Raw genomic sequence first — 20,012 nt, 5'->3', positions numbered from 1 at the left:
ATTACTCAACCAAAATGGTGAGAACCTAGCACCATGCCACCACAAGTATGGATGAAAATGATGAGAACCCAGAACCTTGTTGCCCCAGGACAGGAAACAAAAGAGATACAGGATCGCTTATTCCCAATATGTTGACTTTTATGATTATGCTTACTATACATTGCTAACCTGTTTTGGTCATCTCTTATAAGATCCCCAAAAGAGACTGTTTACATGAAAAAAGAAATCAGTTACTTATTATAATTGCTGATCCTAAAGTATATATCAAGTAATAGCTAACATAGTCTCTATTCTCTATCTTCAAGCAAGTTACAGTCAGTAGGAGAGGGGAAAACTACCTAGATAAAACACCAACCATATATATTTGAGGGATAAACTGTGTAGTGTAGACAATAGTCTTATTCGTCAAACTAACATATAAATGCCATTAACACCTGATAAACATGGCACAGTGTGAGACAGTAACTATTCCATTTTTAGGTTGGAAAGACAAACTATGACAGCTATGAGATTCAAGTATCAAAATAAACCATAGGGGCTGGCACTGTGCACAGTGGGTTAGGCCGTGGCGTGCAACACCAGCTTCTCATGTGGGCGCTGGTTCAAGTCCTGGCTGCTCCACTTCCCCTCCAGCTCCTTGCTAAAGGCCTGGGAAAAGCAGCGGAAGATGGCCTACGTTTCTGGGCCTCTGCCACCCACACGGGAGACCTAGAAGAAGCTCCTGGCTCCTGGCTTCGGCCTGGCCCAGCCTGGCGTTATGTCCATCTGAGAAGTGAACCAGCAGATGGAAGATCTTGGTCTCTCTCTCCCTCTCTCTCTGTAACTCTGCCTTTCAAATAAATAAATAAATCTTTCTAAATGAATCATAAAGGCATTTCTCAAATCTCAATGCTCGCTGACTTGGGTTTTAAATGTGACAGCAACGGAAGCAATAAAATCAAAATTTAGACCACTGCTTTTCGAAGGGGAAACGAATGCTACCTGAGATTTCTGCCTTTGGGCTTCTGCTGGGAAGAGCTCCATCCAAAGACTGAGCAGCGTGAAAAGGTTGACTTTGGAAAGCCTCGGTATCTGACCTACGAGAGAGCAGACACATTACGGTTTTATTAGTGATGAAAATAGAAATTCAGCTCAACACTACGCGGGTGCTGCAGCCGTAGTTCAGCCCCTTTAGCAGGAGGAAAAGGATCAGTGGGATCAAGAGAATCAGAGCGTATATAGCAGGAAGCTTGTAGCAACCTCTCGCGGCACTTTCCAAAGTTGGGCTTGCTTTCTCCCACCCTCACCCGGTAGGAAAACTTCAGCGACTGATACACGTTGGAGCTAAGGGAACAATCCAAAGGAAGTTGTAAAAGTCCTCGCCTCTGCCGTCGTCGCGGGCCAGCTTTCTGATTAAGTATTGCTACAAGGGCAAGGGTTAGAATACGGCACAAAAATGGAGCGACCTCTCAGGGTAAAGCGGCCGAAATACGGAAACGCGCCAAGCATGACTGACGTGGAAATCGAGGGGAAAGCACGGTTTGAGGATTTCTCAGGCTCTTCAAAACCCGAGATCCCGGCTCTAGGTCTTGCGAGGAATAGGAAACGGGGCCAGAGAGCGCGACTTCAAAAGCCAGCACGGCCGAGTCGAGAGGTGCGGGTGACAGCGGCGAGGACGCGGCAACCGGAGATCCATGAGCCGCCAGGCTGGAGAAGAGGGGCGGGCAGGGGACGCGGGGCTCGCCGGCGGGAGAGGCACAGGAGAGGTGGCAGCAGGGTCCCGGGCTCTCCGTCCTGGGTACTCACCGGTCATGCTGCCAGTCTGGGTGCTGACAGACCGCCCGGGCCCCGCGCTCTCCAGATGTTGCATCTGCGCTGCTTCTTTCATCCCAAGCCTAGTGGCTTCTGCTTCCCAGGAAACCTCTCCCTGTCAGGCATGATCCTGTCCTGCGAACCACCCTGCTGGCTTCTTCCCAGCAACTGTAGAGCAACTGCCAACGCGGGCGCAGCCAGATGACGTCTCAAACTCGACCGCCCCTCCGGGCGCCTTGGGTGACGTCAGAGCGAGGCACGGACCTGGCGGGGTGATGCTGCTCTTCCCCGCTGTCCGAGTAGCTGTAGGAAGCCTATATTTGGTTGTTTGGGGTTTTTTTTTTTTTTTTGGCTTTGCCAAAAGAAGGTCATTCGGGTTGGGGTCTCAGTTGTTCAGACTGTTGGGAAGATGGCTGTATAGAGTTGAGAATTTGGGTCAGAGAGCGAAGGAGAGTTGAAATGCAGATTGTTTCTGTCCTGATCAAGGTTTCAGAGAACCAGGGCAGTGAGGCTGGTGGGAGCTGGGCGGTCCAGGATGTGTCGGTCGTCGGAGAGTGGCTGGTCCTAGGGAATTTACAAATGCCAAGGGACGCCGTAGGGCTATTCTGCCTATTATCAACAACATAAGGTATTAAGAAGTGGAACTATAGTTGGGAAAAGGGAGAGGAGGACGGAGTTAGCAAGTGGCCCCTGGAAAACCTGAACAGGCTGACGTTGAGCATTGTACTGAAGTGGCGGGTTGATTTAAAACGAAGCTGCCCCTCTTCCCCCGTGACTCAGAACTGTTTCCATCACCATCTCTGTTATCAAAATGTAGAATGCTCCCAAAGAGCAACGCCCAAAACCAGCTCTCAGACAATGAAAGCGAAAGCTGAACCTTATGAAAGTAGGTAAGTTGAGAGGATTGCAGTGTTGGTGATACGGTTGTGGTTCAGTAATATTCACGCTGCATAGTATTTCAGCAAGGACATATGCCACCCCTTACTTGAGTCTACATGGGTCATCTACAGCTTCTTGCTTGCAAATTAATGCTCTATGTATTGGTCTCCTTGTGTCCATATGCAAAAGTTGTTTTAAGGACTATATTTACAATGGCATTCTTACATCATCATTGTCACATTTACTAGATAATGCTGAAATATTTTCCAGCAGGATTATTCCCATCAATTGTTAATATTAATCATTAACAATTATTGTTATTAATGTAATTAATAATTATTAATATTAATTGTTAATGCTTGGGTCAGACTTTCAATACTTCTCAGTTTGGTTGGTGTAAAGTTGGATCTTAGAGTTTTATGTTCTCTGATTTCTACTTAGGTTGTACTTCTTGTGTGTTGATTGGCTATGTATGTTTCCTCTCCATGGCCTGTTAACAATTTTTCTACTTGGTTGTTTCTTATTTCTTACTGTTTGGTAAACATTATTTATGTATTGTGGGTATTGTTTCTTCATTGGATATATGATAAATATCTACTCATCATTTGTAACTTGCCTTTTCACTTTCTTTAAGATGTCTTGTAGGACACAATATTTTTTATTTTTAAAAATTTTCTGTTAGCAATAATTGTATATACTTACGGGCTACAGTGTTACATTTCAATACATATATACAGTATGTACTGATCAAATCAGGGTAATCAACATGTACCTTCTTTTTTTTTCTTTTTTTCTTTTTGGACAGGCAGAGTGGACAGTGAGAGAGAAACGGAAAGAAAGGTCTTCCTTTACCGTTGGTTCACCCTCCAATGGCCGCTGCGGCCGGCGCATCTCGCTGATCCGAAGGCAGGAGCCAGGTTCTTTTCCTGGTCTCCCATGCGAGTGCAGGGCCCAAGGACTTGGGCCATCCTCCTCTGCACTCCTGGGCCATAGCAGAGTGCTGGCCTGGAAGAGGGGCAACCAGGACAGAATCTGGCGCCCCGACCAGGACTAGAACCCTGTGTGCTGGTGCCGCAGGTGGAAGATTAGCCTATTGAGCTACAGCGCCGGCCAACAACATGTACCTTTACTTATTTGAAAGTCAGAGTTACACAGAGAGAGAACGAGAGATCTTCCATCACTGGTTCACTCCCCAATTGACTGCAATGGCTGGAACTGTGCTGATCCGAAGCCAGGAACTTCCTCTAGGTCTCCCACATGGGTGCTGGGGCTCAAGGACTTGGGCCATCTTTCCCAGGCCACAGCAGAGAGCTGGATGGGAAGTGAAGCAGCTGGGACTTGAACCAGCACCCATATGGGATGCCAGCACTGAAGGAGGCGGCTTTACCCGCTATGCCACAGCACCGGCCCCATTATGTACCCTTCTTTGACATTACTTTATGATTGGAGACTTAAAGATCTTTTCTTCTACTTGTTCGTAAATTATGTAGTAGGTTACTGTCGACTATAGTCACCACACTATGGTATGTAACACTAGGAATTTATTCTTTTAGTCTAACTCTGATTAGGTTCTCAAACTCCCTCCGTCTCTTCCTAAGCCTCCTAGCCTCTAATCATCCCTATTCTGTGTTCGTGCTGGTTTTTTTTTTTTTTAACATCTGCATTCAAGGGAGAACATGTGGAATTTTTCTTTCTGTGTCTGGCTTATTTCACTTAACATGATGTCGTCTGAGTCTCCCTATTTTGCTGAAAAGGATAGGATTTAATTTTTTATGGCTGCATAATATTCCATTGTGTGTATATTTATATATGTATATATACACCATATTTTATCTATTCGTGTGATGAGAGACACCTTGCTTGATCTATATGTTGGCTATGATGAGCAATGCTGCAATAAACATGCTGAAGGAGGTGTCTCTTTGACACAATGATTTCATGTTGTTTGGATGTATACAGAGTAGAGAGAGAGAAATGTTTCCCTTTTCCAAGACTTCCTCTCAGGTATTTTAGTTAAAGTGATATGTAGTTGACTATACATTGTCACAGTGGAGCTCATCTTAAAGACATCCTGTGATGGTACTTCAAAAAGTCAGTGAATAATGGCACCAAAAGATAGGTTTATTTTGGTGGAAAACCTAGAAATACATGCAAATATGGGAAATGTGTATTGTGAAAAAAAACTATGCATCTCAAAAAATTTTTACACCAAAATAAACATTTTAATTTTATTTTCCATGGACTTTTTGAAGTACCCTTGCGTGGCTGTGGATTTATTCTGAGAGGAGGAGCACGGTGGGGGCAAGAGGCACAGAGTCACCACACAGACTCTGGGAATCAGGTGAAAGTGGACCAGAGGCAAGCAGCCCACAGACTCTTTTATTTCAGTTGGTACAGCAGCTTATATAGCTGAGGCAGCCAATCCGGTCAAGGGGTGGTTTATGCCCTAACCAATCACAGCCTGTTGCCAGGCAGGCTCCATTGCCAGGTGGGTTCCAAAGCCATTCCTGAGTAACTGAGGCTCGCTTGCCGGCCATCTTGGCATGGCCTTATCATTCCACCACACCCTCGTTTCTATGGCTGGCTCTGTTGACACTGTTAGAGACTCAACTCCTGGCACTCAATTGTCCTCTCATGTGAGAAGGCAATCTACAACCGCTGTGTCTTTTGCACCCCTAGACATCAGGTGGCTACTGGTAGGTATGGTGGCCAGTGCATCCTGGAGGACAGACTTGGCCCTTATTCAGTCATTTTCAGACACAAATGTGACCATAAACCCAACACCCAGACTTTGGAAATTAAGGTTTCCTAAACAATTCTCAGAAGGCAATTCCTGGCAGCACTGAAGCCCCGAGGAAGCAGAGAAGCCTGAAACAAAATCCAGACGCCCTTCACAGAACATTCACTTTGTTGTGGAGGGCAGTACTGTCACAGAGAAATGACTTCTCAGGCATTCCGTTTATTGTCCTAAACAGTATCCTCAGAAAAGTAAACTCAGTGCCACGTAGATTAATGTGCTGCAGAGTAAGAATGTCCAGGGAGCCCCGGCAACGTCTGTGTTCTCATAAGGGGGGAAGGACTGGGGAGCCCACTTTCCTGTGCTCTCACAGGCTCACCGCCATGGGCTTCCCGATAGCAGGTGGGCAGATGCACCTGGGCAACACGGTCAATGTCCCTGATAGTGTGGTGCCCTCTGGGCTGCCAAGTTGGACCACTGGCTTCAGATGTTTTTTGAATCAGCATTCCTAGAGAGGTTCTCTAATTAGGTTTGTTAGCAATCAACAGAAGGCACTAGGAGGGACAAGGGTGAGAACAGAGAGAGCATGAGCGCTGATGGAAAAATCACATATGTGTCACACACTTATATAACAACAGTGATACAGTCACAATAACCATATTTGAATTAGCGAGGCCATTTCCTATGTTCCAGGCTCTAGTCTAAGTATTGTACATATAGTATCTCATTTCTCATTTACTTCTTCCTGCAACCTTTTTTTTTTTTGACAGGCAGAGTGGACAGTGAGAAACAGAGAGAAAGGTCTTCCTTTTTCTGTTGGTTCACCCCCAAATGGCCGCTGCTGCCGGTGTGCTGCGCCTGGCACACTGGGCTGATCTGAAGCCAGGAGCCAGGTGCTTCTCCTGGTCTCCCATGCGGGTGCAGGGCCCAAACACTTGGGCCATCCTCCACTGCACTCCTGGGCCACAGCAGAGAGCTGGACAGGAAGAGGAGCAACCAGGACAGGATCCGACGCCCCGACCAGGACTAGAACCCAGGGTGCCGGCACCGCAGGCGGAGGATTAGCCTAGTGAGCTGTGGCGCTGGCCAGCTTCCTGCAACCTTAAGATGCAGGGATTACTGTTAGCTCCACTTGTAACTTGCTCAAATAGAAATAGCTTGAGAAGGGTGGGAACGGAATATAAATATACATTATTTACTACAATCCTGAGATACAGAGTGTTATCACCATTTCACAGGTGACGAAATGTCAGGCTCTTGGGCCACCAACAGCAGCATCACTGAGGGAGCTTGTTAGAAAAGCAGAATCTGTGGTTAAGATGCCACTTCTGGGGGCAGGCATTGTGTACAGTGGGGAAAGCCTTCACCTGTGACACCAGCATCCCATATGAGTGCCGGTTCAGGTCCCAGCTGCTCTTCTTCTGATCCAGCTCCCTGCTAATGGCCTGGGAAAGCAGTGGAAGATGGCCCAGGTGTTTGGGTCCCTGCACCCTCATGAGAGACACAGATGGAGATCTAGGCTCTTGGCTTTAGCCCGGCCCATCCCAGCCCTGGCTGTTGTAGTCATTTGAGGAGTAACCGGAAAATGAAGATCTCTTTATTTTTAAAAAGAAAGCAAATGTGCTGGAGCACTTCTGAGTCAGACACTTTTTTCTTCAGTTTTATGATTTAAACACCATCAATATAGTCATGCACTGTATGTATGTTGCAAATGTTGGGTGTGTTTGTGAATGGTGCTTCCCTAACTTAGGGAGCCTGGATGCAAGCCACTACAGGAGGGGCTGGCTCTTGGGCAGGGGTACAAGTGAGGACAAGACTAGCAGCAAGGACTGGTGTTTTGGCTCAGCCGGTGAAGTTGCCACCAGCATCCTATATGGGCACCAATTTGTGTCCTGGCTGCTCCACTTTGATCCAGCTCCCTGCTAATGTGCCTGGGAAGCAGGCAATGGCAGACGGCCCAAGTGCTTGGTTCCCTGCACCCATGTGGGAGATCCAGATGTGGTTCCTGGCTCCTGGCTTCAGACTAGCCCACTGCTGGTCATTTGGAGAGTGAACCAGCATGTGGAAGATTCCTCCCCCTCCCCCACCCCCTCTTCCTTCCCTCTCCTTTCTCCTCCCTCTCCCTACCCCCTCTCCCTCCTCTTCCTCCTCCCCATCCCCTCTTTCTCCCCCTCTCCCTCTTCCTCCCCCTCCCCACCCTCTCTCCCTCTCCCTCTCTACCAAGAGACTCTGGTCTGAAACTATGATCTAACAGTACACTGCATCCCACTTGGCAGAACCCAGAAACTCCCTAGCATGATCACTCAAGCTTAAAACAGATAGGCTGCACCTGAATTAATATTAAGATTGTAATTTGTTTATTGTCAAGATTATAATTGATATTAGTTTCCCATAGGCCTTAGGTCAGCTTGACCCTAGTAACCGTGTATTCCCACTCCCCGCCTTGTGATTTTTGCCTTTATACATCCTGTTGCTTTGAGCTTCAGGGTTGAGAGTATTTTAGGACATGAGCGTGCCCTCCACCTCTGGCAATAAAGGACCAGCACATTTTATCAACGCGTGGTGCTCCTCTGTTTGCACAGGTACAACAGTATAAAGGTCTGTGACACCCTGCTATCCCAACGTGTTATAGGTTGTTGAATTATTGCAATCATGATTGGTTTAAATATTTTGCCACCCATAATGTGCTTTTTTTAAATTTTTTAATTTTTATTTTTTTTTATTTTTGACAGGCAGAGTGGACAGTGAGAGAGAGACAGAGAGAAAGGTCTTCCTTTTGCCGTTGGTTCACCCTCCAATGGCCGCCGCGGTAGCGCGCTGCGGCCGGCGCACCACGCTGTTCCGATGGCAGGAGCCAGGTGCTTCTCCTGGTCTCCCCTGGGGTGCAGAGCCCAAACACTTGGGCCATCCTCCACTGCACTCCCTGGCCACAGCAGAGAGCTGGCCTGGAAGAAGGGCAACCGGGACAGGATCGGTGCCCCGACCGGGACTAGAACCCGGTGTGCCGGCGCCGCAAGGTGGAGGATTAGCCTGTTGAGCCACGGCGCCGGCCCATAATGTGCTTTTTAAAAAATATTTATGTGGGGGCTGGTACTGTGGCGTAGTGGGCTAATCCTCTGCTTGCAGCGCCGGCATCCCATATGGGCACCAGTTCAAGTCCCAGCTGCTCCACTTGTGATCCAGCTCTCTGCTGTGGCCTGGGAAAGCAAAAGAAGATGACCCAAGTGCTTGGGCCCCTGTACCGGAAGACGCTCCTGGCTTTGGATAGGATCAGCTCTGGCTGTTGCAGCCGTTCGGAGAGTAAACCAGCAGATGGAAGACTTCTTTCTCTCTGCCTCTCTGTAACTCTGCTATTCAAACCTTTGTTAAAACACATAAATATTTTTTAAAGTGTTGTTGGTCTTATGCTTAAGTGTCTTGTCTTCCAGGTTAAACATTTTCCCTAGACTCCTAGGGCTTTCAACCCTTTGGTGAAGTATAATTGTGTAAAAATCATTTATCTGTTTCCTACCTGGATTAAAAATATATTTTAATGTTTTCAAAATTCAAAACTGCTTTAAAGTAACAGGTAAAATTCCATATGAACTTTTAAAAGATATTTTCCCCCTTAATTTGGAGGTGTTGATGATTATTTTAGGAAAGAAAGTTGTGGAGGAAGCCATAAGCATGAGAATGTATTGTAGGTTATGGAATGTTAAGAGAGATTTTCGATAAAAAGAATCTTTTAAAAAGGTTTATTTATTTATTTGAAAGGCAGAGTTACAGAGATAGTGGGAGAGAGATAAAAACACGGAGAGAGAGAGATCTTCTATCCGCTGGTTCACTCCTCGAATATGGCCTGCAACAGCCAGGGCTGGGCCAGGCTGTAGCCAGGAGCTTCTTCTGGGTCTCCCATGTAGCTGCAGGGGCCCAAACACTTGGGCCATTCTCCACTGCTTTCCCAAGCTCATTAACAGGGAGACGGATTAGAAGTGGAGCAGCCTGGACTCGAACTGGCATCCATATGGGAAGCTGGCACTGCAGGAGGCAGATTTACCCATTAAGCCACAGTGGGCCTCTTCTTAAAAGACAGTAGGATGACCTATCTCTTTGTTTCATGATGTATTTAACTGTCCTAAGTGATGGGTTCATATGCTGATGTGACATGATAATCTTTTCCATTAAGATTTTTCTGTGTTTTTTAACTGAATTAGGTAACAGATTTTTATGTATCATGGTAAAAAAGGGTTTTCATAGTACTTTAGCATTTCTTAATATTATTTGACTATTGAAACCCATTTTCAGGAATCTGTAGAAAATGCAACAAAACATTTCCAGCTGGGTGGTTTCTTTGGGAAAAAAGTCATCAAAGTGAAGCCCTCGGGCCGGCGCCGCGGCTCACTAGGCTAATCCTCCACCTTGCGGCGCCGGCACACCGGGTTCTAGTCCCGGTCGGGGCACCAATTCTGTCCCGGTTGCCCCTCTTCCAGGCCAGCTCTCTGCTGTGGCCAGGGAGTGCAGTGGAGGATGGCCCAAGTGTTTGGGCTCTGCACCCCATGGGAGACCAGGAGAAGCACCTGGCTCCTGCCATCGGATCAGCGCGGTGCGCCGGCCGCAGCGCGCTACCGCGGCGGCCATTGGAGGGTGAACCAACGGCAAAAGGAAGACCTTTCTCTCTGTCTCTCTCTCTCACTGTCCATTCTGCCTGTCAAAAATAATAATAATAAAAAAAAGTGAAGCCCACGTATTTCAAACAGCACCAATATTCACCTAATTTCCTAGGCTTAAAATGTTGGAGTTTTGACTGCCGTTTTTTGGTGGTATCCAATCAACTTCTGAGTTTTAGGAAATCAGTCACAACAGTGTTGACAGTGAGACCCGAGGTGACTTCGAGGGTCAAGTGAGCTGTTGTTGGGGCTTATCAGAGTCAAGGTTGGAGGCAGTCCTTTTCCTGGGACCTGGAGAACAGCCCGTCTTTAACTTTAATATGTACCCAATGTCCAAATCTAACCTTAGCATTTTTGCTCTTTTTCCTGTATCCTGAGTAAATGAAGAGAGGGCAGGGTGGGGGAGGGAGGTGAGAGTGGAAGGAATCAGGTAAGATAGGAGCTCCTGCAGTGATGCTCACAGTCTAGACTGACGTGGGAATCACCTGGGCAGCTGTAACAACCTCATTTGGGCATCAATGCTGCTCAAGTTGATGCACCTGAGAATCATCTGGGCATCTTGCTAAGATGCCCATTCCAATTCAGTAGGCTTGGGGTGCGGCCTGAGAATGTGCGTGTTAACAAGTTCTCCTGTGATGCAGCTGGCACTGGTCAGTACCACGTCTTCTGTAGCGTGGATCTGTCCTGGGGGTTCTCAGACCATCAGAATCATTATCACTCAGAACTTGTTGGAAAAGCCAAAACTTGGCAGTGTTGTGGTGCAGTGGGTTGACGCCCTGGCTAGAAGCCAGGGCGGCATCCCATGTGGGCACCAGTTCGAGACCTGGCTGCTCCACTTCCTGTCCAGCTCTCTGCTGTGGCCTGGGAAGGCAGTGGAGGATGGCCCAAGTCCTTGGGCCCTGCACCCATGTGGGAGACCGGGAGGAGGCTCCTGGCCCCTGGCTTCGGATCGGCGCAGCCCCGGCTGTTGTGGCCATTTGGTGAGTAAGCCATCGGATGGAAGACCTCTCTCTCTCTTGCTCTGCCTCTCTTCTCTGTGTGACTCTGACTTTCAAATAAATGAATAAATCTTAAAAAAAAAAAAAAAAGCAAAAGCTTGTGTCCCACCTCAGAGTGGCAAAATCCACAGCTCTGGGCTGAAACCAGCAATCTGTGACTTAATGCATGCTTCTGGGGACTCTGCTGCAGGTTGAGGTTTGGGAACCACTGACCTAGACAATTAAGAGTAGGGAGTGAAAAAGCCCAAGGGCTGGGCCAGTACTAGCACTGTGGCGGAGTGGGTAAAGCCGCTGCCTACAGCACCAGCATTCCATATGGACTCCAGTTTGAGTGCCAGCTGCTCCACCTCCAATCCAGCTCCCTGCTAATGCACCTGGGAGAGCAGCAGGAGATGGCCCAAGTGTTTGGGCCCCTGCACCCACTTGGGAGACCGGGAAGAAGCTCCTGGCTCCTCACTTCAGCCTGGCCAAGCCCTGGCCATTGTGGGGAGTAAACCTGCCGATGGAAGATTCTCTCTTTCTCTCCCCCCCCCCCCACTTCTCTCTCCCTCTCTGTAACTGTAAAGTGCAAATAAATAAATCTTCCAAAAAAAAAAAAAAAGCCCACAGGAAGGGCACTGCTATTGGATCTAAGGACATAGTAGTGAACCACTGATGATGGAAGTAAGACAAGAACAAAGGAAGATCAGGTTCAGCTCTGTTCCAGTCACGAACAGGTGTTACTCTCACAGGGAACATTTTAAGGACGGCATGTGTTTGCTTAAGAAAAATCCTTAGAGTGCTGGCACTGAGGCACAGCGGGTTAAGACACTACCTGCAATGCCAGCATCCCATATGAGCATGGGTTCCAGACTGGGCTACTCCATTAGCTCCCTGCTAATATGACTAGGAAAAGCAGTGAAGATGGCCCAAGTGCTTGGGCCCCTGCACCCACATGAGAGACTCAGAGTTTCTGGCTCCTGGCTACAGCCTGGACCTGGCCCCGCCCAGGCTGTTGCAGCTATTTAAGGAGTGAATCAGCACACAGAAGATCATTCTCTGTCTGTCTCTCCCTCCCTCCCTCCCTCTCTCTGTACTCTGCCTTTCAAATAAATAAATACATCTTATAAAAGGAAAAAAAACAAACCGACCACATTGTTCCATACCCCATCATCACAAGTGGCAGAAATGGTTAGAATGAGTTGACACATGCACAGCTGATGCAGATGGAAGGAAGATGTAAAACTTTCCACGAGGGGCCTGTCCGGTGGAACAGGTGCAAGAGAATGAGGTGGGAAGAAATCAAGGTCCCAAGGACAAGGAAAGGGCACTGGTATTAGCCACTGCCAACGCTGCTAACGGTAACCAGCGTCACTGCTCCACCCTACAAGTATCCCAGGCCCTGGGGATGGTAACTTGTTTCAGGAAAAGCCTGGAAATGAAAGCCCAGTGTTAAAGGCAGAAAGTGCATGAGACTGAAGAGGGCAAGCAAAGCTAAGATTACCTAGAGTGTCATGTACTCGTGGTGGGAGGGGGCCTGAAGAACAGAAGTGTGGTCTGGGGTGGTTGTGAGCCTCATGGATCCCCGTGCCACGAGACAGGAGGAAAGAGATTTGTAGAAGAGGTGGGCTGTGGCTAGCCTAAGTGCACCTGGACTTTCCCAAGAAGCATTAACATTCCAGGCATTAGCTTAGGGACAGCACAGGGCCAGCCTGGCAAGGCGAGTCTAGGAAATGATCTTCAGGAAGGGCTTATGTCATATGGTTTGGGGATGATGGTTAGGGTTACCTAAAGGGCAAAACGCGGTTATATTCAAGATGGCTGGGGTCATGCCAAGCTGAATCCTGATGTAAATGTCGGACCCCCACAGGTCTCCCAGTGCCAGCCTCTGCCACCCTGCTCTGTCTGTACTGCAGGCTACAGTTGTAGATGACATCAGGTCCTCACCTCCCACCTCTCCTCCTATTCACCCGCCCTTCCTGGGCACCATTCAGCTTTGGCTCCTCACGTGCGCCATGTCACTCTTCTGTGCTTTTATTTGAGGTTTGGAACAAAGGTCTCCATCATCTGCTTAACCAGTCCCCCTCTCTCCATCTGTGCTTCGGGGTGAAGACCCCCAGCTCTTCTCACAGCCAGGTGAGTTCAGTGCACGTTGTTCCCTGGGGAACAGATGCAAGGTGGCATAAAACACGCTGCAGGCCCTGAGGAGCATGTCTCTGCTGGTGGAGCCAGCCACCAGCCATGCAACCTGGAAAATGCCTCAAAGCTTCACACACAGCATCGCCCTCACTCAGTTCTCCTGGTCTGCCTGCCTTTTTTCAGGGGTGTGTGTGTGTGTGTGTGTGTGTCCTTATCACACAGGTGGCTGCTAATGTTTAAAAAGTGCGTGCTGCCCGGCGCCGTGGCTTAACAGGCTAATCCTCCGCCTTGCGGCGCCGGCACACCGGGTTCTAGTCCCGGTTGGGGTGCCAGATTCTATCCCGGTTGCCCCTCTCCCAGGCCAGCTCTCTGCTATGGCCCGGGAAGGCAGTGGAGGATGGCCCAGGTCCTTGGGCCCTGCACCCGCATGGGAGACCAGGAGAAGCGCCTGGCTCCTGGCTTTGGATCAGCACGATGCGCCGGCCGCAGCGGCCATTGGAGGGTGAACCAACGGCAAAGGAAGACCTTTCTCTCTGTCTCTCTCTCTCACTATCCACTCTGCCTGTCAAAAAAAAAAAAAAAAAGGATTAAAAAAAAAAAAGTGCGTGCTGTCTGAAGATGGCCTGTGTTGCCTCCTCTGCTGCTCACCCAGTGGTCACGGCTGTTTCTGTGCTCTCGGGACAGGGAATGCTGATTTTGAAGGCTGCTCAGAGTTGACCAGGGCTCTGTAACATTTTGACTTGGGAATCTTTAGAAAGTGGGCTCATGGGCCCTGAGCCATGGAGCAGTAGGTTAATCCTCTGCCTGTGGTGCCGGCATCCCATATGGGTACCGGCTCTAGTCCTGGCTGCCCCTCTTCCAATCCAGCTCTCTGCTATGGCCTTGGAAAGAAGAAGATGGCCCAAGTGCTTGAGCCCCTGCACTCTCATGGGAGACTGGGAAGAAGCACCTGGCTCCTGGCTTCAGATTGTCCCAGTTCCTGTCATTGGGGCCATCTGGGGAGTGAACCAATGGAAGGAAGACCTTTCTCTCTGTCTCTCCCTCTCACTGTCTGTAACTCTACCTATTAAATAAATAAATAAAATCTTAAAAAAAAAAGTGGGCTCACAATGACACAATCATATTACTTCCATGTTTAGGAAAACCATGTTTAAAACACAGGTCCTGCCCAACCATCAACCCTTCTGGACAAAACGCTTCTGTCCATGGCAAATGTTATGACATGTGTAAGAAGGGTCAGAACAGGGCATGTTCAAACGTTTTTAAACACTCCAACACTTTGTGCATCTCCTTGGGAATCTGGCACAGGCGGCTCTTGGATCCTAGCAGGCATTGCGCAACAGCACCTTGAACGTGTTCCACTTGTCAGAGGTGGAAATGCCCCCTGGAGAAAACAGGACCCAGTATCCCGCCTTCCCACCTGCTGTAGTCCTGTTCACTTGCGAGCTGAGTCTCAGGTTAGCCCAGAGAACAGAATTCTACATTTCACACCATAAATGCCATTCAAGGGTTGATAGATTTGGACACCGTGGCATGTGCTAATTTTCCTGGTGTCATTTGTCACTCGTGGTTGGCATTTAGCAGATGCATGGAAAATGTTTGCCATGTGACTGAATGAAACACAAACCCTTCCCCGAAGTTGGCAGCTTATCTAAGAAAAGTGGTTTGGCCGGTGGAGAGGAAAGGGGTTCTGAGACGAGTCTCTGGAAGGCCAGCATGGGCCTGGTTGGGATGGAGGAAGTGGCCAGCGCACAGCTTCCATGATACACTCCAGGGAGGGGATGGGAGGCTGAGACTAAAAACCACAACACAGTGGTCCCTTTTCAGGGAGCCCCGCCTTGGCCACCCTCAGGCCTTCCCTGGGCCTCCCCTTTATAGCCTGGTGTAGGACCAGGCCACTCTCTCTGCCAGGGCAGAAAACAACTTTGATCTTGGAACCTCTCAAATGATCTTGACCATGACCCACAGTTAAGAATGCTTTTTATTTTGTGAACCGATCAACATAACTGGAATAAAAGCTTCACAACATGATAGTTATTCTTGCTACACGTGAGGCTCTGACATTCCCTGTTCTGTTATCATTGTCCATTTCTTTCCAATAAAGAAAAATGTGACACACTACACTGATTTCACAGCCTACTAACAGGCGAGACCACACGGGACCCTCTAGGGAAGGGAAGAGTGTCCCTCCCCACGCCCACATCTGGGGACTTGCTTATGCCCAGAAATGCATGATGTAAATCCCTGTTCTCCAGAATCTGAACCCGAAAGCTCAAAGGAGAAGTCTTTTCTTCCACATCTAGTATATATGACCATCAGTGTGGTCCCCAGGGGAGAGGCCACCTCTGACAGTTCCAGAGAACTCTGTGATCAGAAAGACTGTAGCCACAGCCCCAGGTCACTGTGGTTTAGGGCTCCCAAACAAAGAAGGGGGCAGCAGCACAAGGGAGCCCCCTCCCCACTGTGAGAACCCCTACACCAGGGCTTCCCTATGTGCTTCTCACTCCATGAGGAGTTCCTGGGGAGGGAGGCTGTGGATTGGCTCTGCTATAAAATAAGTGAAGAAGGTGCTGAGCAAGCAACTTCTCTGAGCCTCTGCCACGTTACACTGTCCTGTGAGTTGTAAGGTCAGGGGGTGGGGAGATACCCAAGGGGGTGTTTTCTACCATATCTCACCACAGAACTCTTTTCACGAATAAGCCCTGTAAATCTGCTGAACACGGTGGCTCTGTGCTTCCTCCTTGGCTGGGAGAACAGGTGGATAAGAGACTGTATCACTCCTGCCCAAGTGCAGCCAGTGCCAAGGACTTGAGGTGCTTCAGCCATGTTTGGCAATCAAGGGAAAGGCGACAGAAAGCTGCCAGTATGTTGCTCACGTATTCGTCATTTGAAGTTGGAACGATTCAGAAGAAGCTGTAATGGCCTGGGACAGGAAGTAGCACAGCAACTCCGTGAGGCTACCCGAAGACCAACACGGAGTTTCCACATCGCACATGACCATGACTCCACTTCTGTGTGTTGCTGTAACATTACTGGTTATATTTTACAGCATCAGATGCTGTTCTGATATTTGTGGACTTGAGGATTCGTGAGGATCTCAGCACAAATTCCTTAGCCATTTCAACAGTCTACTGTCCTTTACCCTCGAACCTCACCAATCTGACAACCCAGCCATGGACAACGGAGCAAACTGTCTGGTCCACCTCCAGGGGACGCCATTCACATAAAGCACCCTGGGAGTGAGGCTCTTGGAAGTTGTGTGACACAGCAGTAGCTCTCTGAGAGCACATTTCTATTTCAAATGGTAAAAAACAGAGTTACAGAGACATTGATCACAATGCCCCAGCTGTTTTCTTTCGCCCCCTGACCCTGATATTTTCAGGAAGAGCAGCGTCTTGGTGTGGGAGTGGGTGAGTTCTTCAAGACCGAATTCAGACTCAGGACCTCCCCATCCTGAAATCTAAGATTCAGGCCCATCACTGGTAAAACAGGGGTGAGAACATTTGTCCCAGCATGCTGAGGCATGACAGGGCACAGCAAAGTTCTGTGGCAATGTCACTGGTAGCCATCTCGGCACCCCCAGTCCTGCAGAGGCGCTGCCCTCATGTTTCTGTGCCCAGGTTTGCCACCTCATTCAAAGCCAAGGGCACTGGGAAGGCCCCTTGGGCAGTCTAGGAGAGAAGGTGTTGCAACACAGTTGTTTATGCACAGTCCTCAAATGGGATATTGTGCCTATGCTATGATTTGCTCTGAGCCTGGAGAGAGATGGAACCCTGAACTTTGTAACTCACCTGGGCTTCCTTGGGTTTCCTTCTAAAAGTTTTTGCTGCCATATATGGGCATTAGATAACTCCTAGGATTATTAATTCTGGCTTTTGGTAGAGGCACCATCCTATTTACATCCTAAAGGTAAAAACAAAACATACCCCGATGTCAGAGGTGGCCGTGGTTAGGCATCAGCTCTTGGAGTCACTTAACTGTCCAAGGAGCAGTTGCATTTCCAAACAGGAGAAGGAAGATTGAGACAATCTTTCTGGAAACCGTGTTGTGATGTGGGATTTCATGAAGCTAAAGTGAACCGTCTTGGGAGCACACAAAAGGGAAACCAGAGCAGGTGGTGCAGTTAGATTTCCTGGCTTGATTTTTAAAAAATCATGCCGCCCATTTCTTTACCAATTTGCAATATTTCAGCTAAGTCTTCCCACTTGTTCTCCCGTAGTCTCCAGTTCCCTGCAGACCTGAAGTCCCAGGGCTGGCTTGGCTGTGCTGGCTACGCAGCCATCTTTGTGTTAGCGCTGGTCTCGGTGTAGCCAGCTGTGTCTCCGCCAGTGTCCCCTGCAGCGTCCTGCTCAGGGCCCCGGCTTCCGCACACGCCTCTGGGCCCCGCTCGGCTTTCGCGCAGCAGTCTGCGGGCCGCCGCTCTGTACTTCTTCGAGATGAGGTTGTAGAGGACTGGGTTGATGGATGCACTCAGGTAGAAAAGCTGCAGCGCAACAATGTTAAAGTACTGGGAGAAGTACATCATCCGCGAGTCTTGGGTGTTTATGTAAATGATCCTGCCAACGTGGAAAGGCAGCCAACACACTATAAAGGCCAGAACCACGACCACTGCAAAACAAGAACAGGCGCCGGAATTAGCAAGAGCACTCAAAATCAACTAAGGACCCCCTCAGACACCATCTGCGGTAATAAGGAACAGTACAATCAATTAGGCAAACATAAAGTAGCCAGATCCCTACGCCAGGAAAACCACCAGGCTGCAGACTGCAGCAATACTTGCTTCAAAACCGCATCTCAGGCTCACAAATGTGTCACCGAGGCCGGACATAAACCAGGAGCGATTTCCCCCAACGAGCCTTTTGTAGTCTCCCTTGCAGGCTCTCTGTTCGCCATCGGAAAGAACTCAGCGGCATGCCTTTCACCTTTTTGACAGCTGCAGGTGCACGGTAGCCCTCAGCAAAACAACATTCAGTAATGTCTTTGGCCTAATGCAAGGTGCCCAGTCCTATCCAGGCTACTGTCAGTGACCCGCAATGGGACTGACACCCTCCACTCACCCATCCCGGACCTCAGCGGCTGCGGAAAATGACTGCTGCAGATCGGACCTGGGTATTGGGGTTCCCCTGAGCTCCTGGGGGGCGGGGGGGACAGGAACTGGGTTTCTCTGGAAATACAGAGGTGGGGGCTGGAGTGGGAACTCGAAGGGCAGGCAGCTGGAAGAGGTGGCGCGGCCGAGCTCGGCAGGGACGCTGCTCCACTTACGCAGGACGCGGACGGTCTGCCGGTGGCCCCTCTCCCGACCCGCGGCCGCCGGGCCTCGCAGCGGGCCCCGGCCCCGCCACAGCTGCCGCGCGATGAGCCCGTAGAGGATGCTGAGGCAGAGGAAGGGCAGGAAAAAGTAGGCGGTGGTAACCCACAGCATGACGCGCAGCAAGCCCAGCTGCGCGCGGCTCGGCCGGCACTCGCGGCTGAACAGAGCCGCGGCCTCCGCTCCGGGCCCCGACGGCGGGGACGCCGCGGCGGGCGACGAGGGGGCCAGCGGCACAGTACCGTTGCGGTCCGGGGCCGCGAAGACCGCGGGGTCCTGCTCGACGCCCACCAGAAAGAAGAAGGGCCCGGCCGAAAGCAGCGCCACGGCCCAGAGCGCGGCGATGAGCGCGCGGACCCGGCGGCGGGTGACCAAGACGCGGGCGCGCAGCGGCCGGCAGATGGCCAGGTAGCGCTCCACGCTGAGCGCCGTCATGTGCAGCAGCGAGGCGTAGGTGCAGCCCTCGCCCACGTACAGCGACAGGCGGCAGAGCAGCTGTCCGAACACCCAGGGCCGCGAGCGCCACAGGCGGTACAGGTCGAAGGGCAGCCCGAGCAGGATGAGCAGGTCGGACACGGCCATGCTGCCCAGGTACAGGTTGGTGGTGGTCCGCATGTCCCGGTAGCGCCCGATCAGCAGCACGGTCACCACGTTGCCGCTCACCCCGACGGCGAACAGGCCCAGGCACACGGCCGTCACCGGCACCAGCGTGCCCAAGGGGAAGGGCGAGCAGCGGCGCTCGTCGCACGGCGGCAGCGCGGCCCACGGCGGCTCCCGCGCGTCCTCGGGGCAGTCGCTGCCGTTCCAGGGGCTGCCCATGGGCGTGCCGGGCCCCGGGAGGGTCCGGAGCCCCGCGCGTGGCCCCGCTCGGCGAGCGCTTGCTCTCCAGCCGCGCGCACCCGGACGCCTCGAGTGGCCCTTGCCCGGCAGCAACGCTGTCCGCGGGGTCCGCTCCCTGGGGCTCCGAGAGAGCGCAGTCTCCGCCCCCAGTCCGCGGCCCGCCACGCCCGGCCCGTGGTGTTCGGGGGGCGCTTCCCTCGCCAGCAGTAGGAACACCCTGCGGCCGCGGCGCGCGAGCCCTGCGCGTCCTGGGGAGCGGTTCCTGAACCCCGCAGAGGTCGGTGACTGGGCCCTGGCGCGCCGCTCTGAGGAGTCCGGACCGGGATCCTGCGAACCTCCTGGCTCCACGCCCCATTTAGACGCTGTGTGACCTTGGGTCGGTGCGGTTCTGACCCCGCCCCGGTCACTTCTGTAAATTTGCGCGTGGTGGTGGTGGGGAACTGACCAAATAATTGACTAGATCATTTCAGGGATCCCTGAAATCCACGGAAGTGATGAGCATACTTGCTTACTTTAAAGAACAAGGCTAAATACTGGTTTTTGTTTACGTGTACTCTTATTTTCCCGTGTGATGTATTGTTCTTACCAACACAATGTTTTATAAACTTAAAGACTATTTGCTAACACCCGAAAAAACGAAAATTTGGGGAAAGGGCTAAAACTGATGTAGGTGGCAGTTCACCATGGTTTGGATG

At 50.5% G+C, this 20,012-nt stretch overlaps 2 protein-coding genes and 1 long non-coding RNA gene across 5 annotated transcripts in view; 1 reads left to right on the top strand and 2 right to left on the bottom strand.

The window, feature by feature from the left end:
- The window catches only part of CDADC1 (cytidine and dCMP deaminase domain containing 1), a 52,453-nt gene extending 50,457 nt beyond the window's left edge, over window positions 1–1,996 (bottom strand). The window contains exons 1-2 of one of the 3 annotated variants that reach the window (XM_062194211.1): window positions 1,786–1,996; window positions 982–1,076 (exon numbers count right to left, since the gene is read on the bottom strand). In XM_062194211.1, coding sequence (XP_062050195.1) covers window positions 982–1,076; window positions 1,786–1,867 — 177 coding nt within the window. In that variant the 5' untranslated portion in view covers window positions 1,868–1,996. Of the gene's footprint in view, window positions 1–981; window positions 1,077–1,785 lie in introns of those variants that run through there. The other 2 variants (XM_062194210.1, XM_062194212.1) reach the window with 2 other exon arrangements.
- Window positions 1,997–10,973: 8,977 nt separating this feature from the next.
- Window positions 10,974–14,221, top strand: LOC133762341 (uncharacterized). The gene is made up of 3 exons (XR_009866268.1): window positions 10,974–11,033; window positions 13,074–13,166; window positions 14,037–14,221. It is a non-coding gene; the product is annotated as an uncharacterized LOC133762341 (long non-coding RNA).
- Window positions 14,222–17,439: 3,218 nt separating this feature from the next.
- On the bottom strand, window positions 17,440–19,296 carry MLNR (motilin receptor). Its single transcript, XM_062195340.1, has 2 exons — window positions 18,432–19,296; window positions 17,440–17,777 (listed from the first exon to the last, which is right to left on the bottom strand). Exons 1-2 carry the CDS (start codon window positions 19,294–19,296, stop codon window positions 17,440–17,442), a joined length of 1,203 nt encoding a protein of 400 aa, XP_062051324.1.
- Between the last annotated feature and the right edge of the window lie 716 nt (window positions 19,297–20,012).

The sequence above is a fragment of the Lepus europaeus genome, chromosome 6, assembly GCF_033115175.1.
Source record: "Lepus europaeus isolate LE1 chromosome 6, mLepTim1.pri, whole genome shotgun sequence".
NCBI lineage: Eukaryota > Metazoa > Chordata > Mammalia > Lagomorpha > Leporidae > Lepus > Lepus europaeus.
The sequence above is the reverse complement of the archived record's forward strand: the minus strand, read 5'-3'. Positions and strand labels throughout refer to the sequence as shown.

What these genes read in the sequence shown, in the direction of transcription:
- MLNR (XM_062195340.1), bottom strand. Translation starts at nt 19,296, where the DNA reads ATGGGCAGCCCCTGGAACGGCAGCGACTGCCCCGAGGACGCGCGGGAG. An exon ending in GCAGACCGTCCGCGTCCTGC is followed by an intron (nt 17,778 to 18,431) that starts GTAAGTGGAGCA and finishes CTTGTTTTGCAG; the next exon opens with TGGTCGTGGTTCTGGCCTTT.